Here is a 25,547-nt window from a genome sequence, read left to right as displayed (position 1 = left end):
TCGAGAATTAATATTATCGTAATATTGTCGTAAACAAAATGCGATCAAATTGCCGTCAAATTACGACCAGCGTCCGAACGTAAAAGAATCGTATTTGCTCTTGTTCAATATACGAGTTAAATTCGAGAATTAATATTATCGCTATATCGTCGTAAACAGAATGCGATCTAATAACAGGCAGATTACGGCCAACGTCGGTCCGTAAATAAATCGCAATTTTCCCTCGTTCAATATACGAGTCCAATTCGATTATTGATATTATCGTAATATTGTCGTACACACAGTACGATATTCCAAGATGATTGCCATAACGTAAATACATCGCGCTTTCATCTTATTTACGACTCGAAAAGTGTATTGTCCTAGCTACGTGTTGTTGTAAACCTGTAGCATTTCTGGCCGAGATGTAATAATTATAGGAATAAACTTAGCAAGTAAAGCTTCACAACGTTTGCGAACACAACACATTTGCGAGAGTGAGCGCTCTTACCTGTTCAACTACGAAGTGTCACGCAATGCGATGAAGGAAAGCGTCGTCACCGAACATCTCAACTTAAATACTGTTCAAAAGCTCATAATTTTTAATAATACAATGCTGTTGAAAGTGAGTGGAAAATGTAGTTCCTTCGAAGTAAAAGCAGCACACCGGAACCAGAAAGCACAAATTTCATTTGCTGAGTTTGGAAAAGTATTAAAACCGCCAAGTTATTCGGCACAATTGTGAACGTCTGGTCAACTCGAGTGGTAACGACTGTTAACGACGTACCCAAAAATCTTCAGTAAAGGTTCCGAGCGGATCATCAGGTGATTTAAGGTGAGTAGGGCTGGATTTTATTAAATCTTTACATCCCCCGTTCCGCTAAGGTCCCTTGCCCCCATACCGATGGGCGATCGAGACCGCTATGGCTACTGGTTCCTAGAGTAAATCAGCTAAATAGCTAGCTACTATTACTACAAACAATTTTAGTTCAAACAAGAAACCCCTTTTAGAAACACATTACATCGGGGTGATCAACAAAGAAGAGCTACTCTGCTTGGCAGACCAAAAAACGACAAACCAATATTATGCCTAACATATTGTCACGTGTCAACTCTTGTTGCGCTTACCGCCACATTTTCGCGCGCCGTTTACTCAACATTTTAAACGAGAAAGCAAGGAGAACGAAAGGCAAAAGGACTGCTTTAAAAGGCTAATGTTTCGGTGAGTTATTTAATAATCTTTACATTTCTTTCCCAAATAAGTAAGTCTACTTCGTTTTTACAGGTGTAAAAGAAAACCTCGAATTAAAAATGTTACCCTAACTAAATTTAACAGTGGCAACATTTTATTTATTACACATGTTCTTAAGCTGTAGTTTAAGCTTTGGCATTTAAAAAGAAGTGAAATAGTGTTAATACGTTTCCATGGCTTTTGAATATGTATGGCCTTTTGTGCGTTTAATCTGTTTTCTATTTTTCAGAGAGAAGTAATATAAAATGGCGTATACCAGGACGCGTATACTGTATAATAAAAAGTTTACTACAGACAAACATGATTTATGAAAGCGGTCGGTTACAGAGTGAGTGTTTAAAAACCCATAATATTCGTGTTACATTTAACCGTCTACGTTCTAATTAAATTAGTTTGATTGAGGTCAATGCTATACTCTTGACGCTTTACTAAATAAGTCAACGAGTGTGTGGAAACTTCACCTGTGGCGACTAACGGTGCAAAGGGCAAAAATTGCATGATGTTTCCACTGTAACTGTAAACAAGAGAGGTGCGAAGATGCGCAGAAACTGCTCGAGCAGTTAATTCGCTTCGCTCGATTCAGTCTGGATTACAGATATTACAGATTTTATGTTTGATTCATTTAGTCTCAAATATGATCTGATTCGTTCACCTTATTAAAAATCCCTAGCCCAAAATTCGGAGAAGGGGCCCCTTCTCCGATTTAACATGACGGGAGGGGGGGGGAGGGGGTTCTGTACACAGGCTAGACAATGGAAATCCACCCTTAGAGAGTACGCAAGGTAGAAAAAGATATTGGTTAGTATTGATTTGCATTTTAGGTTCAGACAGACGCTTCTACTTTGCGATACAAAATAGACTAGCTAAGCAAAGGGATCTCAAAGGGCTTATGTGATATAATATAAACAGTAACCTTATGATACAATTTATTAAATTTCAGTTGACTATGACGACATTAAAAGACACCAGGATCCGATTCTGCCGTCGTCCAGTGCAAATTCATTCATGTGCTTGATTCTCTGTGGCTAATCTTCATCTAAAGTAGCCCTTTACATCCTCATAGGAGCGAATCAGGTAAGAGTACGTTACCCTATGAGCAAACCATAAACGGCCTACAAATAAAGATAAGCCTACAAACTGATATATCAATCTACAAATAATAAAAAAAAAAACAAGAAATCGGGCATGAAAATCGGCCACGAATTTGTACAAATGTGTATAACGTTTAATCCAAAGGAATCACGTAATGCTGGTTTTGGTATAATGCCTTCGAAGGAATCAAACTTATAGCTCCACGTATTCCAAAATTTTCAATCATGCCCCCACAGTCTGTTGGAAAACTTACCAGACTGTCCCGAGATAGCCTGGGTAGTAAGCTTTTCCCCGCGAGTTTGTCGAAAAAATTGGAAAAAGAGAAAAAAAGATCGCACCCACTTGCTAGGCAGCCTAGGCCGGAGTGGAATAGGCTCTCTGTGTCGTTTACCTAAGCTTACCTTGATAGGTGCATTCCACTCGCGCATGTACCAGGAAGCCACGATGAATCACTGGTAAATTGAGAGTTATATTTCATTTAAATGGTGTGACACTTAAAGATTCCTTGGTCTGATACTTTCTGCCCCTTTGTAAGTTCTTTTTAGTTGCGCAACTACCTGGCATTGAAGTTCATTACAATATGATTTCCATCTTTCCAGCTTCTATATAAGTGATCCTTGCTTCATACAGTTATAGCGTTCATTATGTTTTTTTTTTTTCAGAATGGTGGCTGTCCTTTAGGATTGTCGCGTGGACGAGCGCACAAGGCACTCAAGACCCTCAAGAGAAGACGGTCTCCCTCCAGTTCCCTTCTCGGGTAGTTCGCTTTCTCCGGAGTCCAGCTAAGCGTTCGCGTACATTCTACGATCTGTTTTTTCTCTACTGCTAATCTAGGATGAAAAGAATAATGGCCACATTGCCCTGCTACAGTAGCATCTATAATTCACATTTTGACAATGTTGTTTTGATTAGCATTTATGTGACACTCAAAATCCGAAGTTGCCGTCTGCGAACAAAGACAATACCCGAGACTAATGTAAGGTGTAATAACCTTGAAAAGGTGGGAATTCCGAAGTTTCGAAGTTTTTCCGATTTGAAGGGTGTGCGATCGACTTTTATCTGAGCATTACCTTGTAAACGTCTTGTGCATAATCCTTCATTTTGATGAAATTTTTAAGTTTGAGAACCACAATATCTACTTTAAATATTACAGGTAAATGATATTAATCGCAGTTAGTATATTGTAATTATAATTACGATATTTTATATGAACGTTTTTGATAGTCCTGTCAGAGATATGCCTTGTAAACTGAATAAAAAATAAGAATGTTCACATCCTTTGAGTGGCCTTTCTGTGGTCATTGTACAAACGTGGAACTCAAAATGGCTTCTTCTATTTGTAACTAAACTGTGTGTTCACTGTAAAAACGACCAAATGGCGCAAGGATATCTAAACCTTCTCAACAAAAGCCTTTCTTCTCAGATTGTCATTCAATAGTATCTCCATCGAAAAAGTTACAAGGTAAGGATTTCTAAATCTAAAGCCAAAGAACAAAACACTTGTCTGCTGCGTAGCCGTTTTTACCCTTGGAGAGGAGCGCTACGTCACGAGACCAGAACGGCCCAGCTGCAAAGGTGACTAGGAAAACATTATCTGGGTGAAACACCGGGTAAAGATACAATGGCTGCTTTGTTGTTTCAGTCGACTGGACGTCAAAAAAATGTGTGCATCGTAGAATCGACCACATAAAAAAGATTTCCACATCTGACAAAAGGCGCCCTTCTTTTGATAGTTCGCTGTATCTTTATTGTGGATCCAAGAAAGTCTTGGATTATCCACGCCGTGATTCTGGATTTCTTTAGCTGTATTCCAGATTCCAAAGCCAGGATTCCGGATTCCAGAAGCAAAGATTTCCTAGATTTCATATGCAAAAAACTCCCGGATCAGGATCCGGGCAAAAAGTCGCAAAAACTACATTTGATATCAATACCACTTCCCATCTCTTCTTCTGTTCGTAGTTGCACCGTGACCTTATCGTAAAAGCGACAAAATACGATTATTTGCAAGGTAAAGATATCTAAATTTGATCGTAAAAACGACATTTGACGATAAAAGTACGACTTCAAAACTCGTCTTCCGCCCGTAGTTGCACCATGCCTTTGTCGTAAAATGACAAAACACGATTTCTTTACGATTTTTTTATGGTAAAAATATCTGAATGTGATCGTGAAAACGACATTTCACGATAAAAATACGAGTTCAACACTCTTCTTCTGCTCGTAGTTGTACCGTACCTTTATCGTAAGAGCGACACAATACGACTTTTTGAAAACTTACTTTACGACATTAATTCGATTAATTTAAGTTAATTTACGATGTAAATGCGATCACTTTACGACGCAAATAAGGTCCCAATACGACTTAAAATACGATCCTTTTACTATCAAAATACGATCTAGAGGTCAGTAGTGATTGGAGACAGTATGATCTGAAAAGAACCACTTACCTATAAAATACCTTTCCAAGTGGATTCCAATCAACTGTAACGTGAGCCATGTTATTCTTTAAATGTGAATGAAACGAGTAGCAAGTGTAATCGGGGTAGTTTAACCAGGATCTAATAAGTGCAACATTTGTAAAATTCCCGTGTCTGCAGATCCACCATTTTGTTTTTGCATCTGCACATCAACTGGTCAGCAGACCCTGTAGCAAGTAATCCCATGTTTCCTATCGGGTAATAATTTTCTTCGTGTAAGCATACACGAAAATGCTGGAAGTGTTCAAGATGGCTGTCCCCAAAGCGAAGGGCTATCGGCCGAGATGCTTCTTTGATGTTCAAATAAATGGATCTCCAGGTAAGAAACGTTAAATTCCTTGGATTAAATGTTTGCATTGGCTGCTGTTTTTCAAAATTTAATTTATGAAGTCACTTGGGAAGAGAAGCGGCTGAAGTTCAGGCTATAACTCTCAATGATATGGAAATACTGTACTTATTAGCTTAATTAAGCTTATATTAAGCTTAATATGGCAGAAGTTTGCTTCTTTGATTTTAATCAATTTCTATTATTTTAAACTTAAATCAATATGGCTGTGCAGTATTGGTTATGAATGCTTCCTTCATTGATTAATGATTTGAGCCTATGTGTTAACAATGGGATAATCTAATCTTTTTTATGGATTATTTTGGCTAATTGATTGAAATCAATAAGGTTTCCAATGAACAATCTCAATATGTTTGTAACATAGAAAGAGGAGTAGGTGGGTAAAAAGGAAGACAGGTTTGAAAGAACCTCAAATCTAAAACTCTTAAATCTTGCTTGATTTAAGAATTAACTTTGCATTCTTTGTAGCTGGCAGGATTATTTTTGAACTGTTTGCTGACATCTGTCCTAAGACATCTGACAACTTTAGAGCATTGTGCACAGGTAAGGAAGTACATATTAATGTAGATACATGTACTACCACTGCCACTACCAACTATTATATTAATATTAATAATAACAGTAAAAATGATCATAATAATAATAATAATATCATTTTTCATATTACATGTAAACATAAGTGTTTTAGAGTTGAGATTAGTTGATGCATGGTTGGCCACATACTCACTTGTAAGTGGGATGGAGTCATAATATTAAATTCATGGTCACTTCCTTTTTTTTCTTTATTTTACTAGTGCATACATACATACACACATACATATATTTTATTTGTATTTTAAGATTGAAGCACTATTGTAACATACCCCGCCTTGGGTAGCTATGCTAATCTAGAGGGGTCCTGTTTTCAGGAAACAAATACAACAAAAGTAATAACATTATTACAGATAAGAGATGGGTCTGGGGTCAATGACCCGACAAATAAGGCTTCCTGACCTGACAGATGACGTATAAGTATTACACTGTAAGTTAAATATAATGAAAAAATTGAGCACGTGGTCTTGGTGACCCCTCAGATGGTCAACATGATCCCCCTCTTGAAATAATTAGCTGGAACACTGAATAAGAGGCGTAAAAAATGCCAGAATTGAGATAATGACTGGAGACTACTGAAAAACTAATGCAATAATGCATAGTGTTATGAAATTGCTGAACTCTTAAGGAAAATAATGGCTATTTTTTAAGTGATAAATATGACATTTCATGGAAACTGTAGACAAGGTTTTTTGGATTAACTTTGAACCTGTTTTTAAGGAGAAAAAGGTTTAAGCAGGACTTCTGGGAAGGCTCTTCACTATAAAGGATCAGGGTTCCATCGAGTTATCAAGGATTTTATGATTCAAGGAGGAGACTTTACTAAAGGTATAAGATATTTTTATTTTTATATCAAGATGGTAAATGAAAAGGCGCACTTAAGCGAAAGGCTAAAATGGCGGGAGCCCATTGCAGGGTTGCCCTCCAGCAGTATGTCACCAGTGCCCATTTATACACCTGGGTGAAAAGAGTCAAATTGGAGTAAAGTTCCTTGTCTAAGAAAACAATGCAGCAGGCGACTTTAAACCACAGACCTCCAGATCCAGAGTTTGAGGTGTTAACCGCTCAATCACACATATCATGAAGGCTCAAATGGACTTTTCAGAGTTAGAGCCTTAATTATTGTCATTAGCAAAGATGCTGGAAAACAGTCTCCTTTAATAGCTGTATTATTGGGAATTTGTTATGACTGATGTTATATTGACACAAGAGTTTTCATCAGAAATTATGTGTAAGTTGCTTGTAAGTGTGCCTAAGTGTAGTTTGTGCAAAAGAAGTTGCAGATTGTCGCAATAAAACCTTTTTTGATGTACAAACGGTAGGTTCTGTATCTTTACTTACATTAATAAGATCTTTTTGTGAGAGTTGCGAGGGAGAGGTTTTGTAACAAGAACAGCAGTTTTTCACAGAGTTTTTAAAAGCTGCTGACTATTAACACCTGATGCAAGGTGCTTGTTACTTTTCATGTTCATATCACGTACTTTTTTTATCTGTTACACATGTACTACATATGTCTTCTAGGTAACACTAAGCAAAATTTTTAGTTGGTTTCTGACTGGATGTGTGTCAATAATTTTTGGCCAAAAATTGCAGCTTTGATGATTCTTGCGCTACACGATTCTAGTAGCGTGATGATAATCGTATAGTGTGCACCAAGATTCTCATCACGCAGGAAAGGAGAAATGACTGGTAACTTACTTTTGAGTGGTTCTGTATGTCATGTGCTGTACAAATCATTCTTTGTAAACCTTTGATCAATCAGAGCATGCATTTAAGATTTGTTATGTGATAAAATAAATTATAATTTTTCTATTAATTTGTCTATCACAGGAAATGGGACTGGAGGAGAGTCAATTTATGGTGGCACGTTTAATGGTATGTGGCTTCACAGTATTAATCTCAACAACAAGACTTGCAATTAGAGTCAGATTTGTAGTTGCAAAAAATTGAAGAAGTGCAATTGCTGAGGACTGAGTATAGTAAACCTTTAATATCTCAATTGACTTTGTGTTATAGTCAAACAGGAATTTTATCAGTAGTTTGTCAGGCCTCGTTGTAAACATAAAATTGAGTTGACTACAGTTAAACCCTGATATAATGAAGAGCCAAGGGACTGGCAAAATATGTTAATGTCTCTGCTCCTGTATGATGCATATTAAACGCGAAGTAATTTAATTATAAAACAAATAATAACAAGTTGGGATTAAAATAATAGGGGAGCACTGCCTTGTGCTAGGTTAGCCCGTGTGACTTCCGGCAATGGCATGACCAAAGAACCTCACTTATCTCCCCAGCACTACGAGCTGAATGCAATACAGCACGTGCTGGATCGGACAAGAGTATCGGTTTGCAGGCGATATTCAACGGCAATGCGGCCAACAAGCTTGGGGGAAGTGGCTGTGCAGATTTAACTGCACGTCTGAGGAGTGTCCCTAGTTTATTGATGGCATAGCACAAAACAAAGTCCAAACCTCGATTGTCTCCAAAGGGAGGGAGGGAGGGAAAAATTTTACAAGAATAGTATACTGAGCGCTTAAACCTTGCTGAACAATAGAACCCAAGTGAACTCTGAACAGTTGTTCTTGGCTTTTATAGCTAGACGAACGTCTGCTGGCATAGCCAGTGGAAAAGGCTGTACCACAAGACAGCTCAGCATCGCATGTGCAAATTCTTAGCCATAAATAGTGCTTTGAAAATACTGGCCAATGCTGCGGCTTGTATTAGCCTACTTAAGACAACAAGGCTGTAAAGTTCTACGCTAGAATACAATGCATCTTAGAGCTTGCTGACCTTGACACCTTGACTACACAATTGCTTTATTGAAAAAGAACCGCCATGAAAGGGTTGCTGATAACTAGCATCACATTCCATCAACTACAGTCATTTTACTGGCGTGACAGTGAAATTGGTTTTTGTTATAACAAGGTTTCGTTGTCTCGAGGTTATTTTCCATACATTTTACTATTACTATACTGGGGTTAAAAGAAAATCGTTCATTATATTGAGGACTTTGTTATATCAAGGTTCTACTGTTCTGCAATGACTCTTATCTCAGGGCTGTGGCTAACATTTCAAGTTGCCGGGTAAATGCAATTAGTAGGAGGGGAATTGTACTGAGCTGTGTAGGAATTAGTTCTTTTGGTTCTGTTTTCTTTTTGTTTCCTATAAGAGAGGCCAGGTCTCACACTCATAGTACCCAGGTAAAATCCCCAGCCCTCCCCCCCCCCCCTGGTTCATAGTGATGTCCAGCCCTGTATCTTCCAGTGAACTTACACCTTATGCAAATCTGTGTCTTACAATTTATTATCTTTTACACAAGATGTTCTCAGGTTTTGATTGGTTTATATTAATCTGTCAGCTAATAATTCATCTTGCTCATAATGTGGAGAAATGAAACAATGTTATGCAATATTGGATTATGTAATAACATTACAGATCTTAGCATCTAATGACACTCTTATTGATCTTCATTTAACTATAACAGTAAAAAGGGCTTAATTTGCTTATTGATAATAAGCAAATTACGCCCTTTTTTCAGGAAACCCTTAATTTATTATTAATATTATAAAGCTGATCTAATGGGATGTATATTTTTAACTTCTTATCTAATGCACCTATCAATGTAAGCCCCGTGGGGGGGAGGGGGAGTGCGGGCAAGGGGTAGGGGTTTGACAAATATTAAAATTTTTTGATCAAATTCCCCAGGGTGGGAAATGAAAGGTCAATCAAAAGTGTCAAAAAAGCCCCCACCCCAGGGGAAAAATCTAAACAAACAATACTATAATACTACATAAAACGAATGAAAGAACATTTCAAAAGTACGTTCTTACTACTTTTATTTAAGGTTAACGTAAGCTCCGTTAAATTACTCGCTGTAATTAAGTATTTTCTCTCTCCACTAGCATCTCTTATTTTGAACAACATAATCGCTCCAGGAAGATTGACCGTGCTATTATATTAGTGAAACGTAAAATGCTTTATAACATCGGCTCAACATGTCGGAACAGGTCGGATCAGTGACCTGTAAAAAATCCTCTGACTTTCATGGTACAATTCGACTTCAATCGAGGTTTACAATCAGATGGGAACTTGAAGATAAAAGCGTTCTCAAAATAGACATTATCTGTTTAGATGACAGTGTAAAGTATTGGATTATGGCGATTAAAACAATTGAAAACTTCATAACTTTGTCCAACAGTGTGACTTTCAGAAAGCCTCGAGGGATGGACTTACTTACCGCTTCTGAATTGATACCAGGCTTCTATTGGTCAAAGTCAAATGTCCCGACCCCGGGGTTGCTTCGCACGATCAAAAGCCCCACAGGGGGATAGTCTCAGGCATCAAATCCCTGCCCCTTGCCCGCACTCCCCCCCCACGGGATTTACATTGATAGGTGCATTAAAATAAAATTAATAATAGATGAAAATAATTAATTTTTTTGTTAACTGGGGTTGAAACTTATGAGAAGTACAAACATGTAATTGTGATAACTGCAGTGATTTGCTTGTCATATTAAGTTTTTCATTTTTTTTGTTTTCCCTATAACAGATGAAGGATTCCCTCTTAAGCACGAGACAGCAATGTTGTTGTCCATGGCTAACAGAGGTCCAAACACTAATGGTTCTCAGTTTTTTATGTAAGTATTTGATCTTTTAAGAGATAGAAACCACCCTATAAATTTGAAACCAACTATAAAATTCCACTGCATCATGCATGTAGATGTGTGGTATAAGTCAGGTCCTGATCACTCAAAGATTGGATACAACTCATGTGGTGCTATCCACTGTATAAATTAATTATCGCTATGGAGTGGTTAGAGTGTCATGAAATCCAATTGCCTTGCCCTCTGGATAGTAATTTATCTGATGAATAGCATTACCCACCTTCTGAGCAACTGGGTGTTGTTAACTTAATTACACTAGCAAAAATGGTTCAGTTCTTTTTGAATTTCCTGCTGTTGTCTAATTTTCCCCGCCTTTAATTCTCAATTCCTTCCTTTTCTCAAGGTGCCAGGTTCAAGTTTAAAAGGGGTTTTATGTACTTCAATGTATCAACTTGATAATATTAATCTCTATCCAGTAGTTGATCCAGTTGTTTTCCCTAATTAATACTTATCCACTGGATATTAATTTATCTGCTAAATATCACCTGATCCAAGGAGTGAACAACTTGGGCCAGATTTCAGGTCTTCCAAGGTAAAATGGCATGTCTGTGATGCATAACAATATTGTAGTGTAAATAAAGACAAAGTTTTAATGTTTTAAGTTTTTATAGTGTGTTTATTTTGCTTTTCACAGAACAACTCAGCCTGCCCCACATCTTGATGGGTAAGCTTTCTTTTAACTTGATTCAGCTGTTCTTACTGACAGAAAGGAAATTTCTGTTAGCATTATGATGTAATTGGTACAGACAAGACAGTGTTTCACATGGTTTTATTTTTTCAATTTCAATACACAAATATCAAAAAAGGGCATCAAATTTTGCTATATTATTTTTCAAACATCTGAATTTTTAAATGATGTCAAGATAAATGTAACAAACAAAATGCATATTAACATTATTCCACAACAGAATAAAAATTACCAGTAAAACCAGTTAATAATTAAATTTTGTTGTCGATACACCTAGGCTCTACAGTAGAAACAGTTGTTGTTATGAAATCTTAATCGTTTTTATATGATTTGAATTTTCTATGGGTATTAAATTAAAATTTTTTGCGTGTTTTCGTTTTGTGAGGATATTAATTCCTGAAACAAATTTCGTGAAATAAAAAAAAATGTGAAATTAGGTAATGGCATTGTACATGACTTGTACACATAATGCATTTTTGTTTGTTGCCACTCAAAAGCAAGTCACAGATCAATGATTACCCACACTTCAACAATGTTGCTCTTGCTTATATTGTGGTATATTTATTTTATTTGTAGGGTTCATGTGATATTTGGCCAAGTATTGCAAGGTCAGGAAATAGTATCAGAGATAGAGATTCAAAGAGTTGATGACAAGAGTAGGCCCCTAGTGGATGTAAAGATTATCAACTGTGGTGAACTTATTCCAAAAGCAAAGGCTAAAGGTACAGGATATGTTTCCATTGACTAAATTTATGTACAGAACTGTGCTCTAGCAGGAATGCTGCCCGCTGACCCCTGGCATCATACTTTTGTTCTTGGGTGATGTCTTACTGTTATTTGTTAACTTTCAACTGCAGAGAAGAAAGCTGAAAAGAAAAGAAGGAAATCTAAGCGACATTCTGACAGCAGCTCCTCAGATACTGACTCTTCATCCAGTTCTGGATCAGAATCAGACAGTGATCAGTCATCAACTGATGAGTGGGAGAAAAAGAAACGCATAAAAAAGAAAAGAAGAAAAAAGATGAGTGAATCTGTAAAACGCAAGGACAAGAAGAAAGCAAAGAAGAAAAAGAAAGAGATAAAAGACAGGTAAGTGGCTGTAACTACACCACAAATACATCAATACACAAACATTTAATAAATACATACTGGTACAAAAAATGGAAATATGATAAAAATGAATACTATGAATAAAATAATTAATGGCTTAATAAAAAAATGCATAGACGTATAATTTCAAAAATTAACATTGTTCGCAAAAAGTACAGCATTCAATAATTCATTCATTACACTCAAATGACAACATGTACTTGTAGATAGATTTGGTTGAGTAGCAAAAAGGACTGATAGAGCCACTGTGCCAAGTGCAGAGCATAACCATGGCAACCAACATGTTGAATTCCAAAGAAGTTGACCCTTTTTTTACCCCATGACTAGTCCAAGAGTTGCTATTTCTATTCTCCCCTGTCTTTCCCAGTGATCAAAGATGGCAGCCATGGCAATGCAGACAAGCAGTTTTTGCCCACCTTAAAAATTTGCCTGCATTGCTGGCTTCCCTGAGAGTACTTACACATACCTCGCACTAACCCAGGGTTATCTTAACCCAGCTTTGAACAAACCTGGCCAAGTAAGTGATAAGCAAAGGAGTCTGTGGCTACATTTGAGGTCCCATATTACATAATAATGTTGCTTTTATGCCACCTTCCCTGTTGGTGAAATATTGACACTAATATCAGCAATTAATTTGAATTCCAGTCCAGGAGATGTTAAACCAAAGAGTCCTGAACCTTTTAGTTCAGTGACTGTGGATGAGATCCCAGATGTTCCCAATAATTCTTTTCTATTGAGAAGAAGCCGCACCCCCTCCCCTGTCAGGGAAAAGAGGCTTCAGCAGGCAAAAAATAGGTATGTTTCCTCTGAGGTACACCTGACCTTAATCATTTCTACGAGAGCTGGGCTGGGCTTGATTGACGTCACAATGCCCATATTTGGGCATAAAAATCACGTGACCCCACCCAAGAGGTAGATCCACATACTTGGCATAGTTTTATTGACCGCGTAGAACCTGGGTACAAGCGGGACGCATACGCAATTCAACCCCAATCCCCTCGCATCCCCGTCAGTCCATAAAAAAACACACACACACTGTATAGAGGTCCACATCATTTTTTAATACAAATCTCGACAGTGCCCTAAATGACATCCGGGACGTGTGTGAGGTCCTAATGACGTCACGCCCTTTGTTTACATAAAATACACATTGCGAAGAAAGGGTGTTTGCTTCCTGGCTGAAGGAGTCATGAGCAATGGATTAGGCCATGAAATGTAGTGGTTGAAACCTATCAAGGACCAAGGTTTAGATAAAGGTCGACGTAAATCGAAATGGGTGGCTGAAACGAAAGGAGGGGTGGTTAGAGCCAAGAAGCAAACTGAATCAAAAACACTCGACCATTGGCACGCACGAGGCGGTGTCTTACTGTCCAATGAATAACTAGAAAAACAAAAAAGACTTGTTTACAAAGTGGGACGTGTGTGACGCCCTCGTGGTGTCACGCCCGGAAAAGATTGTACACAAAACAATTCGATTAAAATCCAATCTTGGTTAAAATTAAAATGTTGAAAGATCCAAAGCGTTTCTAGGAAAAAAATTAACGTTTTAGTTTGAACAGATAAAGTAAGCTGGACCATCCTTGATGATTGACAATACAAAGTTTGTGAGGGATAGGCCAGCTTCGGAAAATCATGACATCTTGTAAGACCCAAAAGGAATCTAATTAAAAAAAAATATTCATGAACATCCAGCAGGGGTGGCGCCACCATGCAGACCTCCCCCTGCCGGGTGTTCAAAATTCCCATTCCATGCTGTCCATCATGGCACAGCCCCGACAAGGTTCATGGAGTTCAGACACGTGCCGTAAATAAATCCAGCACCGTTTACACACAAAATACAATTTTCCAGTCAAATTTTGAAGGGACCTTGAATGATGGTCTATCACCTCGGCAATGGCTGAAAAAGGAAAGGGAGATAAATGGCTCGCATGACAAAATGAGAATCTGAAAAAAATAAAAAAAAAATGTTTTAAGGATGGGGTGGGTAGCCCATGCCTTGCAACATCTCGCACCAATAACAGGGCACGTGTAAGTCGCCGGCAAAACGAAAATTCAAATAACAACGACAACAAAGTAATTTAATGGGTCTCGGAAATGGAAGATGAATCCCCGATCCAGTGTACCACTGCACGATGCTGCCGAGGAAACACCATGCAGCGGAAGTACCATGAACCCTGTGGGTACTGAGAATGGTAAGCGAATCTACGAAAAAAAATAATAATAATAGTCTAAGCCATGAGTAAAAAAGCAATGCGGTCTCGGATCCAGCCTCTGTACCCATAGATTTCAATATCGGTAATCACATCTAAAAATTTAATAATAATAGGCTAAATTCATGAAGACTATGGATGATTACAGTATTGCACAAAATGACGAACAGTATGAATATGGTATCGTTGGTATACGGCAATGATCCACCCCCATTCGTCCATCGTGGAAATCACATCTGAAACGTTTCATGAAGACTAATTACACATCGAACCGTACTATAATGACATCGCAATTGCACGGGTCTAATCCATCCTCCATAATGTTTTAATGTATAATGAAAGCCTACAAAGAGGTGGAAAGTCGAATCAAGACAGGAATACTGGTACGAAAAAAACCGGCTTGCAAAGGGCGGATCCATTGCGTATGATGACGCAACAAACAATGCGTGGCTGTAAAAAAAAATTTAAACTAAAATTAATCCTCCTCTAAAAAACCTAACAGGGCTAAATCCGGTTCATCCACGGGACCCTGACGCCGGAGAAACGAATTAATCCGGAAGGTTATTCGCAGTGGAAAATCGTCCCAGTCCCGATGGTTGGGGTCCCCACTCTGCACATACTCCACAATATCATCTTCGGTGAGGGACCCCTCCCGGTTGCCAGTAATTACATCCTCCAAAGTCAAACCCTCCATCATTCTCTCGCAATGGTTACACACGCCGCCAGGGGTGGGATGCGCGACCCACTGATAGATATGACACACCGGCTGATTCTCCAATACCTCCCAAGAATCTAATAAAAAAATGAAAATCAACAGGAACAGGCTGGGACCCAGAACCGCGCGGCCCAATTGAGTCGAGCTCGTCGAGGGCAAAGGCACAGGTGGACAGGCCACAACACGTCTCGTAAAAACGCAAACCCCTTGAACACGTCTAGGAATCAAAAAAGGGACATGAGGAAAAAAAGGGACCCACACACCCGAAAAAAATGAAAGCCATGACACTTACCAGCCATGCGGCGGCGATGGACCTCGTGATCTAATTTTCGGGCAACAGGGTGGTCCCACGGCAACGTTTTAGCCCAATCCCGCAGTTCCTCATGAGTACATCTTCGGAAGAAGGCGCGCAGACAGTCACTTCTCAAAGGCGTGTGCCACATCAACTTCAGGGTTTCGAACAACATGGCGATCGGCATGGAATATAACACCAACGATTGCAGAGAGCTCACCATCTTGAACAGTACAACTGAACAAACTGGAATGAACCCACACTAAGCGCGCAACGTGCTTTAGAGACGCCACCAGCGAATCAGAGTGGTGGAGAGCCATCACGTGGGGTGTCTAAGAACGAGAGGAGACTCTAGGGGGTACCCCCCATGGGTACACCTTATCCTCCCTGGACCAGGGGGTCTAGCGCGAGTGCGTGATTGGTGGAGACTGGAGGATAAACAAGGGAACACCACGGTGAGAGGTCAATCGCCAAGTTGTTCACTGTGTCAGAATGGACTGCCGAGGGTTAGTCGATCCCCACAACAAACCATTTGGCCGCGTGCTCCCGTTAGAGGTGCAGATCAAGATCATGTTCTGGGTAGAGTGTTTCTACACGATGGACAGGCGGAAGAAAGTGGTGCAGGAGTTCAAGGGTCTACCCAAATGCGACTTGACGGGGTTTCCTCAACATCTGGGCGAAGGTCGTTGGTGGAACCAAGTGGTGGTGCGTTTACATGCCCCCCGAAAAAATGGCTGCCACCATTGCCACCGCCTGATGGATCACCGGCTCTCGGTGAGTAAAAAATGTGTTTTGAATCTTCTTCTCATGACCTTGACGTTGAGAATTTTTTATGTCTGGGTTTCAGATTGGCATGATGACGGAGATGGCGCGTCCATCCCCCAACCTCGACCGCTTATTGAACGAGGGCATTGCCTTTGTGATTGACACCTTCAAGGATCAGATCAATTGTCCCCTGGGTCAGCGCCCCGTCATGATTGGCAGGAGGAAACCTTCGTACGATACAATAGACAAAGTAATGAAGAGACTGGACTTGATTATGAATGTGATGTCAGCGATGAATTTTCTGGTCGTCGATATTCATTAAAAAAAATAAAACAAATGATGTGGTTTAGAACTGTGTTTTTTTTATTGGTATTTGAATAAACGTTCCAGGGTGGGATAAATGACTTGGTCTTCTTCCCGCGTGCCTACAATGGCGGTCTTGTCCTGGAGGGTGGGGAGGGCAATATAGTCCTCGGTCATGCCTTCACAGGGTTGATAGTGACCTAGAGCGGGATTCCACCATAACCAGTCTTCCCGATCCACATCAAAGACATAGAGGGGTTTGCCTAAGAGCTGGGCCATGACCACACTCCAGCCTGTGCCGCCCAAGAGATGCTTGTGCAACGCGTCAAAATAACCCACGGCCAAGACTAAAGACGCGGGCTGGATCACATAATAATTGCGTTGGATATACTGGAGGCTGATGGGATGATGCACTTGTCGACCCAATCGAAACGCGGCCTGGGTCACGATAGGGGTAGCGGCGTCCAACTCGGACTGCGTCAAAGGCGCGAGAGACTTGGCTCGAGGGTGACAGGGTGGAATGACGACCACACACGCGTGCCCATACATCTGACATAATCGTTCCACGTGCGTGTCCACGCCTTTCGCACCGCCCGTGTAAATCGTCAGCGGCATGGTCTATCGAAAAAAATTAACAGTGATTAGGGTGATATAAGGGTGTCCACGCCCATAGGGTATGTGGTTCATCATCCGCGTACAGCAAGGGGGTTTGCCATTCCCGACACGTGACCGTTTGTTCGAAAATACGTCGAGCGTGGCGACAGTTGGAACAATTATCGGGAATCCAATCTAGGCCTTGTCCTCGAGCAAAGGCCTTGTCTTTGTCGTCCTTACAAGGGTTGCATAAGATCACATCCAATAATCGATCGCATCGTTTTTGCCACAAGACGCGTTGGGCATTGACTTGGTACAGGGTGGGTAAGACATGGGTTTGACGACGTAACCACCCACTCATTTGACAAACCCGGACATGCGCGCAATGATCATGCCAGACCCCACTTTCACGGGCTCCATCAGTATGATCCATGCACCAATTACGCCCCTGATCGTTCGTGGCCATCACATTGGCAGTAGCAATAGGAAGATTGGCCAAATCCGGACACCCCTGTCCTTCCAAGACCACGAGGGGGGTCAACCTCTCTTGGCACAGTCGATACAGACCATTGAGGGTGAACACCCCGACTCGATTCCGTTGGGGGGTCAGGTACTGGTGACACCAACGGGTGAGATCATCCTGGATCTGCCGGTAGGGATGAAACTTGTGGCGGTTATACACCGTAGACGGTTCAAAAGGCAACCCATGCACTGTCCGGGTCTGACGATCGACACGCCTCTTGGCCTTCTCGGATAATTGATCGTAGGACACACCATGGGCTAACAGGTATTTGAACAACACATGATGATGCCCTGTCCAGTCACACAAAGCCAGTTCTCGAATAATATACTCGTCTCGGGAAAGGGCAAACCCCTGACTGTACGCCAAAAGACCCACTTGGTTCAAGCCATGGTCGCTTACCGTCAAGAAGAGAGGACCGCGATGACTGAAAACACTCGTCGACCCACGACTGATTTTATAACAGAATGCGTGGGCTCTGATTGGTGAACCCTCCGATCACACCACTCTCACGAGATCCCAAGTAGAGTCAGGATTGGTGGACACCAGATCGTATGAGGATCACGAGATGCCGGGACATGGGCTATAAAAGGCAGGCCAGATGTGCACCCCAATCATTCCGCTCAGGCATGGAACGTCAAGCCACTCAACCTGCTACAGTGCCCTCAGGACGCAAACGACGCCGAGTGAGTAGTGGTAGTAAGAAACCCAAAGGGGAAAAAGAAGACATGAAAGCCACCCGTGAACACGAGATGACGTTGATCGGTTTGCCCCGAGCTGAAGCGGAGGCTGTAGAGAAGAAGGTGGAACCGAACCCTACCAGTGAACTCGTGTGGGCCCTGAACGCCATACCCCGAGCAGACCCACCACCCACCCCTTCCCCCATCGTCTCACCCATTTCCTCCGTGAACGACTTGATGGAGGGCACCCTGAAAGAGTATGAGGAAGAGTGTCTAGAGGAAGGAACGTTTCGGACCGATCCTGCCAAGGAAGTCGGGGAATGGGAAGAACACGACCTCGACCAGATGGAGACCCAGTTGAACGAGCTCTTGTATGAAACGTGCCCCTTTCATCCTCATCGAATCCTCCAATGCATTAACCCCGAGACCCAGTTTGGCCAGTTGAGGTTCAAGTGCCCCCTAGCAGGTTGTCCCGTGTATTTGTTTGAAGATAGTCGGGAAATGATGATGGAGAAATTGAAAGAAGACACGCACCCTCAAGTCCGGGCCCGATTGCAACGAGGGGAGCTCAAGTGCAAATGTGGGTTGGTCCCTAGGATGAAATTGAGCCGAACCAGCAAGAATTACCAGAAAGTGTTTTTCAGTTGTGGCAGTTTTCTCTCAGGCCAAGATCCCTGTGGCTACTTTCAATGGCTCCATGGCCCCCTGTGGTGCCCCCGAGAGACAGCGCAACCCACCCTGAGACGATGGGTAAAAGACACACCCCCTGAGGTCCATGACTATGAGAAGGCGTCCGTCAGACCATGGGGCATGCCTGCCGTTCCCCTGCTGAAAAACTCAGAGAGGGACTTTGTGGAGAGGCATTGGCCGTGGGCCAATCAGTTTGGGGAAGCCATCCAAGCCAAGGAGAGGGAGCGGGAGAGGACGCGCCATTTGCATAAGAACTTTGGTAGCTCGTGTTTGTTTTGAAAAAAATCATGTAGGTGTGTGAAAAAAAGTATTAAAGACCGAGATTGGCTATCATAAGGTGTCAGTGTCTTGATGTCGTGGCCACGCGCTTACGAAGATCCCCAGCAACCCGGGGCCTTGGGCGGGGTCCGACCCTTTGCCCAAGCCCATAAATTGAAAACCCCGCAAGCCCAACAGATTCTCCAATCGGTGTTGAGTTATACCCTCCACAAACCCCGACGGACACGGTTTCCCACCGCACCCACGTTGGTCTTTGACCGAGACGAACAATGGCAAATGGATTTGGTCGACATGCAAAAACTCCGTCGATGGAATCAGGGCAACAACTATTTGTTGACCGTGATCGACGTCCTGTCCAAGTATGCCTGGGCCGTCCCCATCAAATCCAAAAGCAGCACGGAGATGCTCCGAGGGTTGGACAAGATTCGTCGACAAGCCTCGCCGCGACGACCACTCCGCGTGCAGACGGATCAAGGCAAAGAATTTTTAAATAAAAAAGTGCAAGCCTGGTTCAAGCAACAGGGGTGGCATCATTTTTACACGTTTGGGGATAGCAAGGCCTCTGTGGTGGAACGATGGCATCGCACGTTGAAACAACGCATGTACCGGTATTTCACCGCTCACAATACGTTACGGTACGTGGACGTGTTGCAACCCTTAATTCATACCTACAATCATACCCAGCATCGCAGTATTGGGTTGGCCCCGCATCAAGTCACCCCTAAAACAGTCCCAGAGGTGTGGGACCGACTCTACGGCGCGCGATTGGAGCAAACGACACCACCCCCCAAATGTCGCGTCGGGGATCGGGTGCGTCTCAACAAGAAACATCGTCCCTTCAAAAAAGGGTATTTGCCCGGGTGGACGGAAGAAGTGTTTGTGGTCACGCACGTTCGTCGTCATCCGATCGTCACGTATCGACTCAGTGAATGGGACGGTACGCCTATAAAAGGCACGTTTTACGAACCCGATGTTCAAAAAGTGCAAGTGTCGGACGACTCGTTATTTCGGGTCGAAAAAGTGTTGAAACGCCAAGGACGCCGGGTGTTGGTCCGGTGGAAAGGGTGGCCGGCCAAGTACGATAGTTGGATTCCTGCGCAGCATGGTCCGCGTCAAAATCACCCCTCGAAAAAGAAAAAAGCGGGTACGGTTTCTCGATGAAGTGCAGGCGGATTCCAGTCGACCACGCGCCAGTTACACCCCCTCGCCCACCAGCGACGCCGACGTGCTGAAATTCATTCAGAAGAAAGCGGCCGAACAACGGCGAACCCAGCCGTGGTGGGAAAAATTGGCCAGTCCGACCAAACAGCAATGGGCGTACGCCAATGCCTACCATCGAGCCGAAGCGTATGCCAAGAAACGAGGGGCCTTGCGGTCCCCCACCAAGAAAAAACAACAACGCCGACGCGCGGGTCGTCATCCCCCGATGCGCAAGAAGAAACCCCCCAAGCCCAAGACGTGCATGACCCTGATGGAATTGGCCCGGGCCTTTCCCAACATTGCCCAGCAAGTGTGTTTTCATCCCAAACAATCGACCTTCAATTCCGTGGTAGGACGCATCCCTCGCAGCAAACAGAAAGTGGCTCAATGGCTATAAAAGGACCCTGCTCCTGTTCAGAGGGGACCACTCCTCCTCATCATGAGTGAGATTAAACGCCTGACGCTGGTCAGCGATCCCACCGACGAGTTTCCCAATAATGCCAATAACAGTTTCAAGGTGCGATTGCCCGAACGGCTGGTGTTACCGGGCGCGGGGTGGCATGCCTCCTTGATGTCCCTGACCGTCCCGGATCAAGGGCAGAGCAATGCCATCATCGCTGCGGATCCTCATACCAAAGTGGTTCGATTCAAGTACCCACAAATCATCCGTAAATGGACAGACACCGGCAACCCAGCCACCTCCGGGTATCTACGGGTAGAGGCCCCTATACTCCAGGGCCAAATCGAATTGGAAGATATCATGAACCTGAATCAAATCGTAGCCACAGGGACGGATTTTTGGAAACGCGTGAGTCAAGAAGTGCATAACAATACCCAGAAAAGACTGGTGGAACAACAACAAAATGTGATGGTGGTTGATCGCGATTCCAAACCGATCGTGAGCATCAAAAAACACGCGATGCCCCGACTGACGTGGAAAGAGGATGCCCTGGTGATTCATGGAGTACCCCAAAAAGATTTGACGGATCAACGCCAAGCCAACGTGGTGGAATTTTACATCAACTTGGACATTGCCCTGAAGTTTGGTTTGTTGACCAGAAAGACAGGCAAAACAGCCAATGTCACAGGTTCCTTTGACATTGGGCCCAATTTGCAATTCACGGCACCGACAGACACCTATAATGAGACCACTAGTCCAGTGGGCAGTCGGAATCGGCAGTTTTACAATTGGGAAGGCGAGCAGTACATGGGCGTGAGGGCGACTAGCCGAGCCTTTACGATCGTGACCATGGATCAAGTGGTATGGATGAGATTGTACATGGGCTTCGAATGGCAGATCAACAACCTGAATGCTTCCTTTGAAAAGATTGTGGGGACCCGCAAACGCACCGTCATGGTCTATTCGGATCTGGTGGAATCCACGGTGGTGGGCAGTGGCAAGTTTCCCTTGTTGCGGGAAGTGCAATTGTTGAGAACCGGCGATGGGGAAAGCACCGCGGAACCCCTGCACCATCAATGGATCAAAGTGCGAGGACAACAATTGGATATTTTGGAAGTGGAAATTGCCAGTACCAGTGGACCCCTGGCCATCTTACCCCCGGGCAAAACCTTGGTGACCATCGGTCTCAAACAGCTATAAAAAGCCACTCGCGCCACGCGAGGGACCCAAAAGCACCTTCGACGTGACACCGACAAAATGCGCGGAGGCAGTTTAACGCGGTACCACACGCCCGTGCTCACCCCGCAAGACGGGAAAGGGTTAGCCGAAGACTTGATCAAACTGGCGGGACCCATGGTCCTACAACAAGCGCAAGCGGGACTACGAGATATTCAACGAGGCAAGAGTGCCGCAGAGACGTGGGCGGATCGACGTGGGCAACTCACCCGCGGCTTAAAACGGAAAGCCCCTGCCATGGCCTGGGCAGGCGGCAAACACCAAGCCAAAAAAACCTATAAAAGAGCGACTCAACGTATACGGGACATCTTTGGACGTTAAACATGGTACGCGTGGGTGGTTTTCTCAAAACGCAAAATCGCATTCGACGGCAACGCGCCCGTGGACGGTTCATCTCGCCGTACCAAGTCGGGGGCACGATCTTTGGCAAGTCGACGACGGCGCTCTATCCCTTGATGCATACCTCCTCTCGCCTGACGGACCCCCTCTACATGGAGAAGAGAATGGTTCGATATGCGCGCCAGATGAAAGGGGGGGATCTCAGAAAGGTGTTATGGGCCAACCAAGCCAAAGCCAGGAGGCAACGGATGAAAGGGGGCAACGTCTTCCGCAAGTTGAAAAAACGCATCCAAATTGATTTTCCTCATCGCCCTTTTCCCTCCGCCCATCCCATTCATGATTGGTACAGACTGCGAAAAGGTATAAAAAGAGGACGACGTTGAACCCAGGGACAGACCGCATCATGTCGCTCCAACTGTTTGACGTGCCCGATGTGGATTATCGGTACGAAGCCTCTCGGGAGGTGGAGTTTCAACCCGCCTTGACGGGCATCCAACCCATCACGTTCTCCATCCCGGGCTCTGACGATTATTACGACACCAATTCTCTCCGATTCAAAGTCAAAGTCCGTCTAACCAATCCAGCCGCTGGGTATACTGGCTTGGATGAGGGGCTGCTCATCTCGGATGGCAACGAAACGAGACATGTGTACTGCGTCAACAATTTTGGACACACCATCTTTCGAGATATCACCCTGAGCATGAATGGGGTCCTCATGACGGAACAGAGCAACACCTACCATTACAGAGCCTACCTAGAAACCCTCTTGAACTTCAACCGAGAAGAAGGGGCCACCAAGTTAGCCCCGCAAGGATGGGTCAATCAGCTGAATGTGGTGAATGTCATGGGAGCCACCGCTGCCAATTCGGATGTCCCTACAAACGCCAATTGGAGTGGGAATGCCGAATTGCGTACCTTGACGAGCCGATTACTGACTGAGCATTGGCACACCTTCCTCATCCGTCCCCATTTGGCACCCCTCAAGACAGGCAAATTGTTGGTCCCCAATATCCAGATGGACATTGAACTCTTCCTCAACCCCAACACTGTCTATTTGCTAGGTACCCCCAACAAAGGCACCTTGGTGGCCAAGAAATTTCCAGCCATTCACCCAGAAGACATCAAAGTCACTTTGTTGATGAGAAAAGTGACCTTGAATGCCAGTGTCTATGTGAGACTGCAGAAAGAAAGACAGCTGGGCAAACAAATTGCCCGCTACCCCGTGGTGCGGAGCGAAATCCGTACCTTTTCCTTTGATGGACGCACCACCCAGTGGGAACAAGACAATGTGTTTGTGGGTCGATTTCCTGACCGAGTGATGGTCGGGTTATTGCATTCAGATGCCTTCAATGGAAACCTACAACGCTACCCCTTTGCCTTTGAAAAGTTTGGGGTCACCCAAATACGTCAGACCTTGAATGGAGAAGAATACCCTTACAGAACCCTGCAACTGACTGGAGATCAAGCCTATGAAGATCTACTGGGGTACGATCGATTTCTACAAGCCATGGGTGCCTACAATGAAGACAAGATTCCCCTCCTGCTGCCTGGAGATTGGGGACAAGGCAAGAACTGCACGTTGTTCCTGTTCAACAATGTACCCAGTGGAAAAGCCGATGATCCTCAGTATCGCAACCCCCGTCAATCGGGCAATACGCGACTGATCATTGATTTTGCTGCTGCGGTGGGTCACAATATCACCGTGTTGGTCTGGAGCGAGTATGAAAACATGTATGAGATCAATCACATGGGAGGTATAAAATACAACATCAACGGCTGAAGTGGACTCAGAAGACAGAAGACACCGGGCATGGAGTTTGTGGCGCTCAGTGATAGGGTGCTGCGCACGTTGGCCCTAGAAGATCCCACGTTGCGACGCGTGTTTCATGGCGTGTACCCCGCCGACCAGTTACCCCGTTCACCCCCCAAGAGTATCCGTCAAGCCTATATTGTCAACACGGATCCAGCGGGAGAACCGGGACAACATTGGTTGGGTCTGTGGACGGAACAGAACAAGTGCGAAATCTTTGACAGTTATGGGCTGCCCCTGCACGTGTACACCCACCCCGACCTGCACCAATGGTGGAGTCAATGGAAGCACCTGATCCGCAGTGACCAGACCTTGCAAGCCTTGGATAGTCAGACCTGTGGCCATTATGCGTTATTTTTCCTGAAAGCCCGAGCCCAAGGCCAGTCGTATCAAGAGTTTTTGGGACAATGGAGTTGCGACAATTTAGTGTTGAATGATCAGAAAGTGGCCGAGCGGTTGAAACGGGTGATTAAACAAGAAGTCCAAGATGAAGTCGATGCCCGCCCAGAGGAGGGAGGGCAAAAGAATGTGAGCCGCCAGGCCTTTATGCTTTGTAATCCTTGTGAGTGTTAAGAAATAAAAAAAAACACCATAAAACGAGAGGTGCTGTGAACGAGTAGTCATTTCATCATGATTACGCGAGGGGATGTCCAGCGGGTGATTGACGCCTTCATATTAGAAGAAACCCTGTATTGGTGGTCCCACCCCATTGAACGGGTGAACACCGTCCAAGGGGTGGATGCCTGGGATGGGTATCATTGGCTCATAGCCCGCCAACTGGCGCAAGACCAGGACTGGGTTTCCCTCAAACAGTATATGGACACTATACAAGAAACGCATTTAAGAGAGACGATGGAACACCTGATTCAGTTCGAATCGCCACGCCTCTACCGCGAGTATTGGACGGCATGCCCAGCCACAGACGACGACGACGACAGCGCGCTTCCTCCCGACGACCCCGCTTTCGTCAAAACGGACGTGGGATCATGAGCGTGTTGGCCAAAGCGGCCAAGATCGGCTATAAATTGGGACGTAGCAAACGATATAAACGTATGGGCGCGAAAGGGGCCACGGGTCATTATCGACGTCACCCTCGACCGTGGGAAGGATGATTCGACAGCCCAGTAGTGTGATTATCGCGGGCCCGTCGGGTAGTGGCAAGAGCGAGTTAGTGGAACAATGGTTACGGGACCTCAACGTGTTTCAAATCAAACCCAAGAAGATCGTCTACGCGTACGACCGATGGCAACCCCGGTTTGATCGTATGCAAAAGAAAGAGGGAATCCAATTTCATCGCGGGTTACCGGACCCCCGTC

The 25,547-nt window shown here is 43.8% G+C and overlaps 1 protein-coding gene and 1 pseudogene across 2 annotated transcripts in view; one reads left to right on the top strand and one right to left on the bottom strand.

Annotated features, from left to right (window-relative positions):
- The window catches only part of LOC140930973 (vacuolar protein sorting-associated protein 16 homolog), a 32,200-nt pseudogene extending 27,269 nt beyond the window's left edge, over window positions 1-4,931 (bottom strand).
- A 73-nt stretch (window positions 4,932-5,004) lies between these two features.
- Window positions 5,005-25,547, top strand: part of LOC140930953 (uncharacterized) — a 30,923-nt gene continuing 10,380 nt past the window's right edge. Inside the window, exons 1-9 of one of the 2 annotated variants that reach the window (XM_073380671.1) lie at window positions 5,005-5,119; window positions 5,615-5,689; window positions 6,458-6,565; window positions 7,568-7,612; window positions 10,286-10,373; window positions 11,035-11,064; window positions 11,665-11,810; window positions 11,946-12,177; window positions 12,844-12,993. In XM_073380671.1, coding sequence (XP_073236772.1) covers window positions 5,032-5,119; window positions 5,615-5,689; window positions 6,458-6,565; window positions 7,568-7,612; window positions 10,286-10,373; window positions 11,035-11,064; window positions 11,665-11,810; window positions 11,946-12,177; window positions 12,844-12,993 — 962 coding nt within the window. In that variant the 5' untranslated portion in view covers window positions 5,005-5,031. Of the gene's footprint in view, window positions 5,120-5,614; window positions 5,698-6,457; window positions 6,566-7,567; window positions 7,613-10,285; window positions 10,374-11,034; window positions 11,065-11,664; window positions 11,811-11,945; window positions 12,178-12,843; window positions 12,994-25,547 lie in introns of both variants that reach the window. The other variant, XM_073380672.1, reaches the window with a different exon arrangement.

Source organism: Porites lutea, chromosome 3 (genome assembly GCF_958299795.1).
Source record: "Porites lutea chromosome 3, jaPorLute2.1, whole genome shotgun sequence".
Lineage (NCBI taxonomy): Eukaryota > Metazoa > Cnidaria > Anthozoa > Scleractinia > Poritidae > Porites > Porites lutea.
Note: the sequence above shows the minus strand (reverse complement) of the source record. Positions and strands in the feature narration are given on the sequence as shown.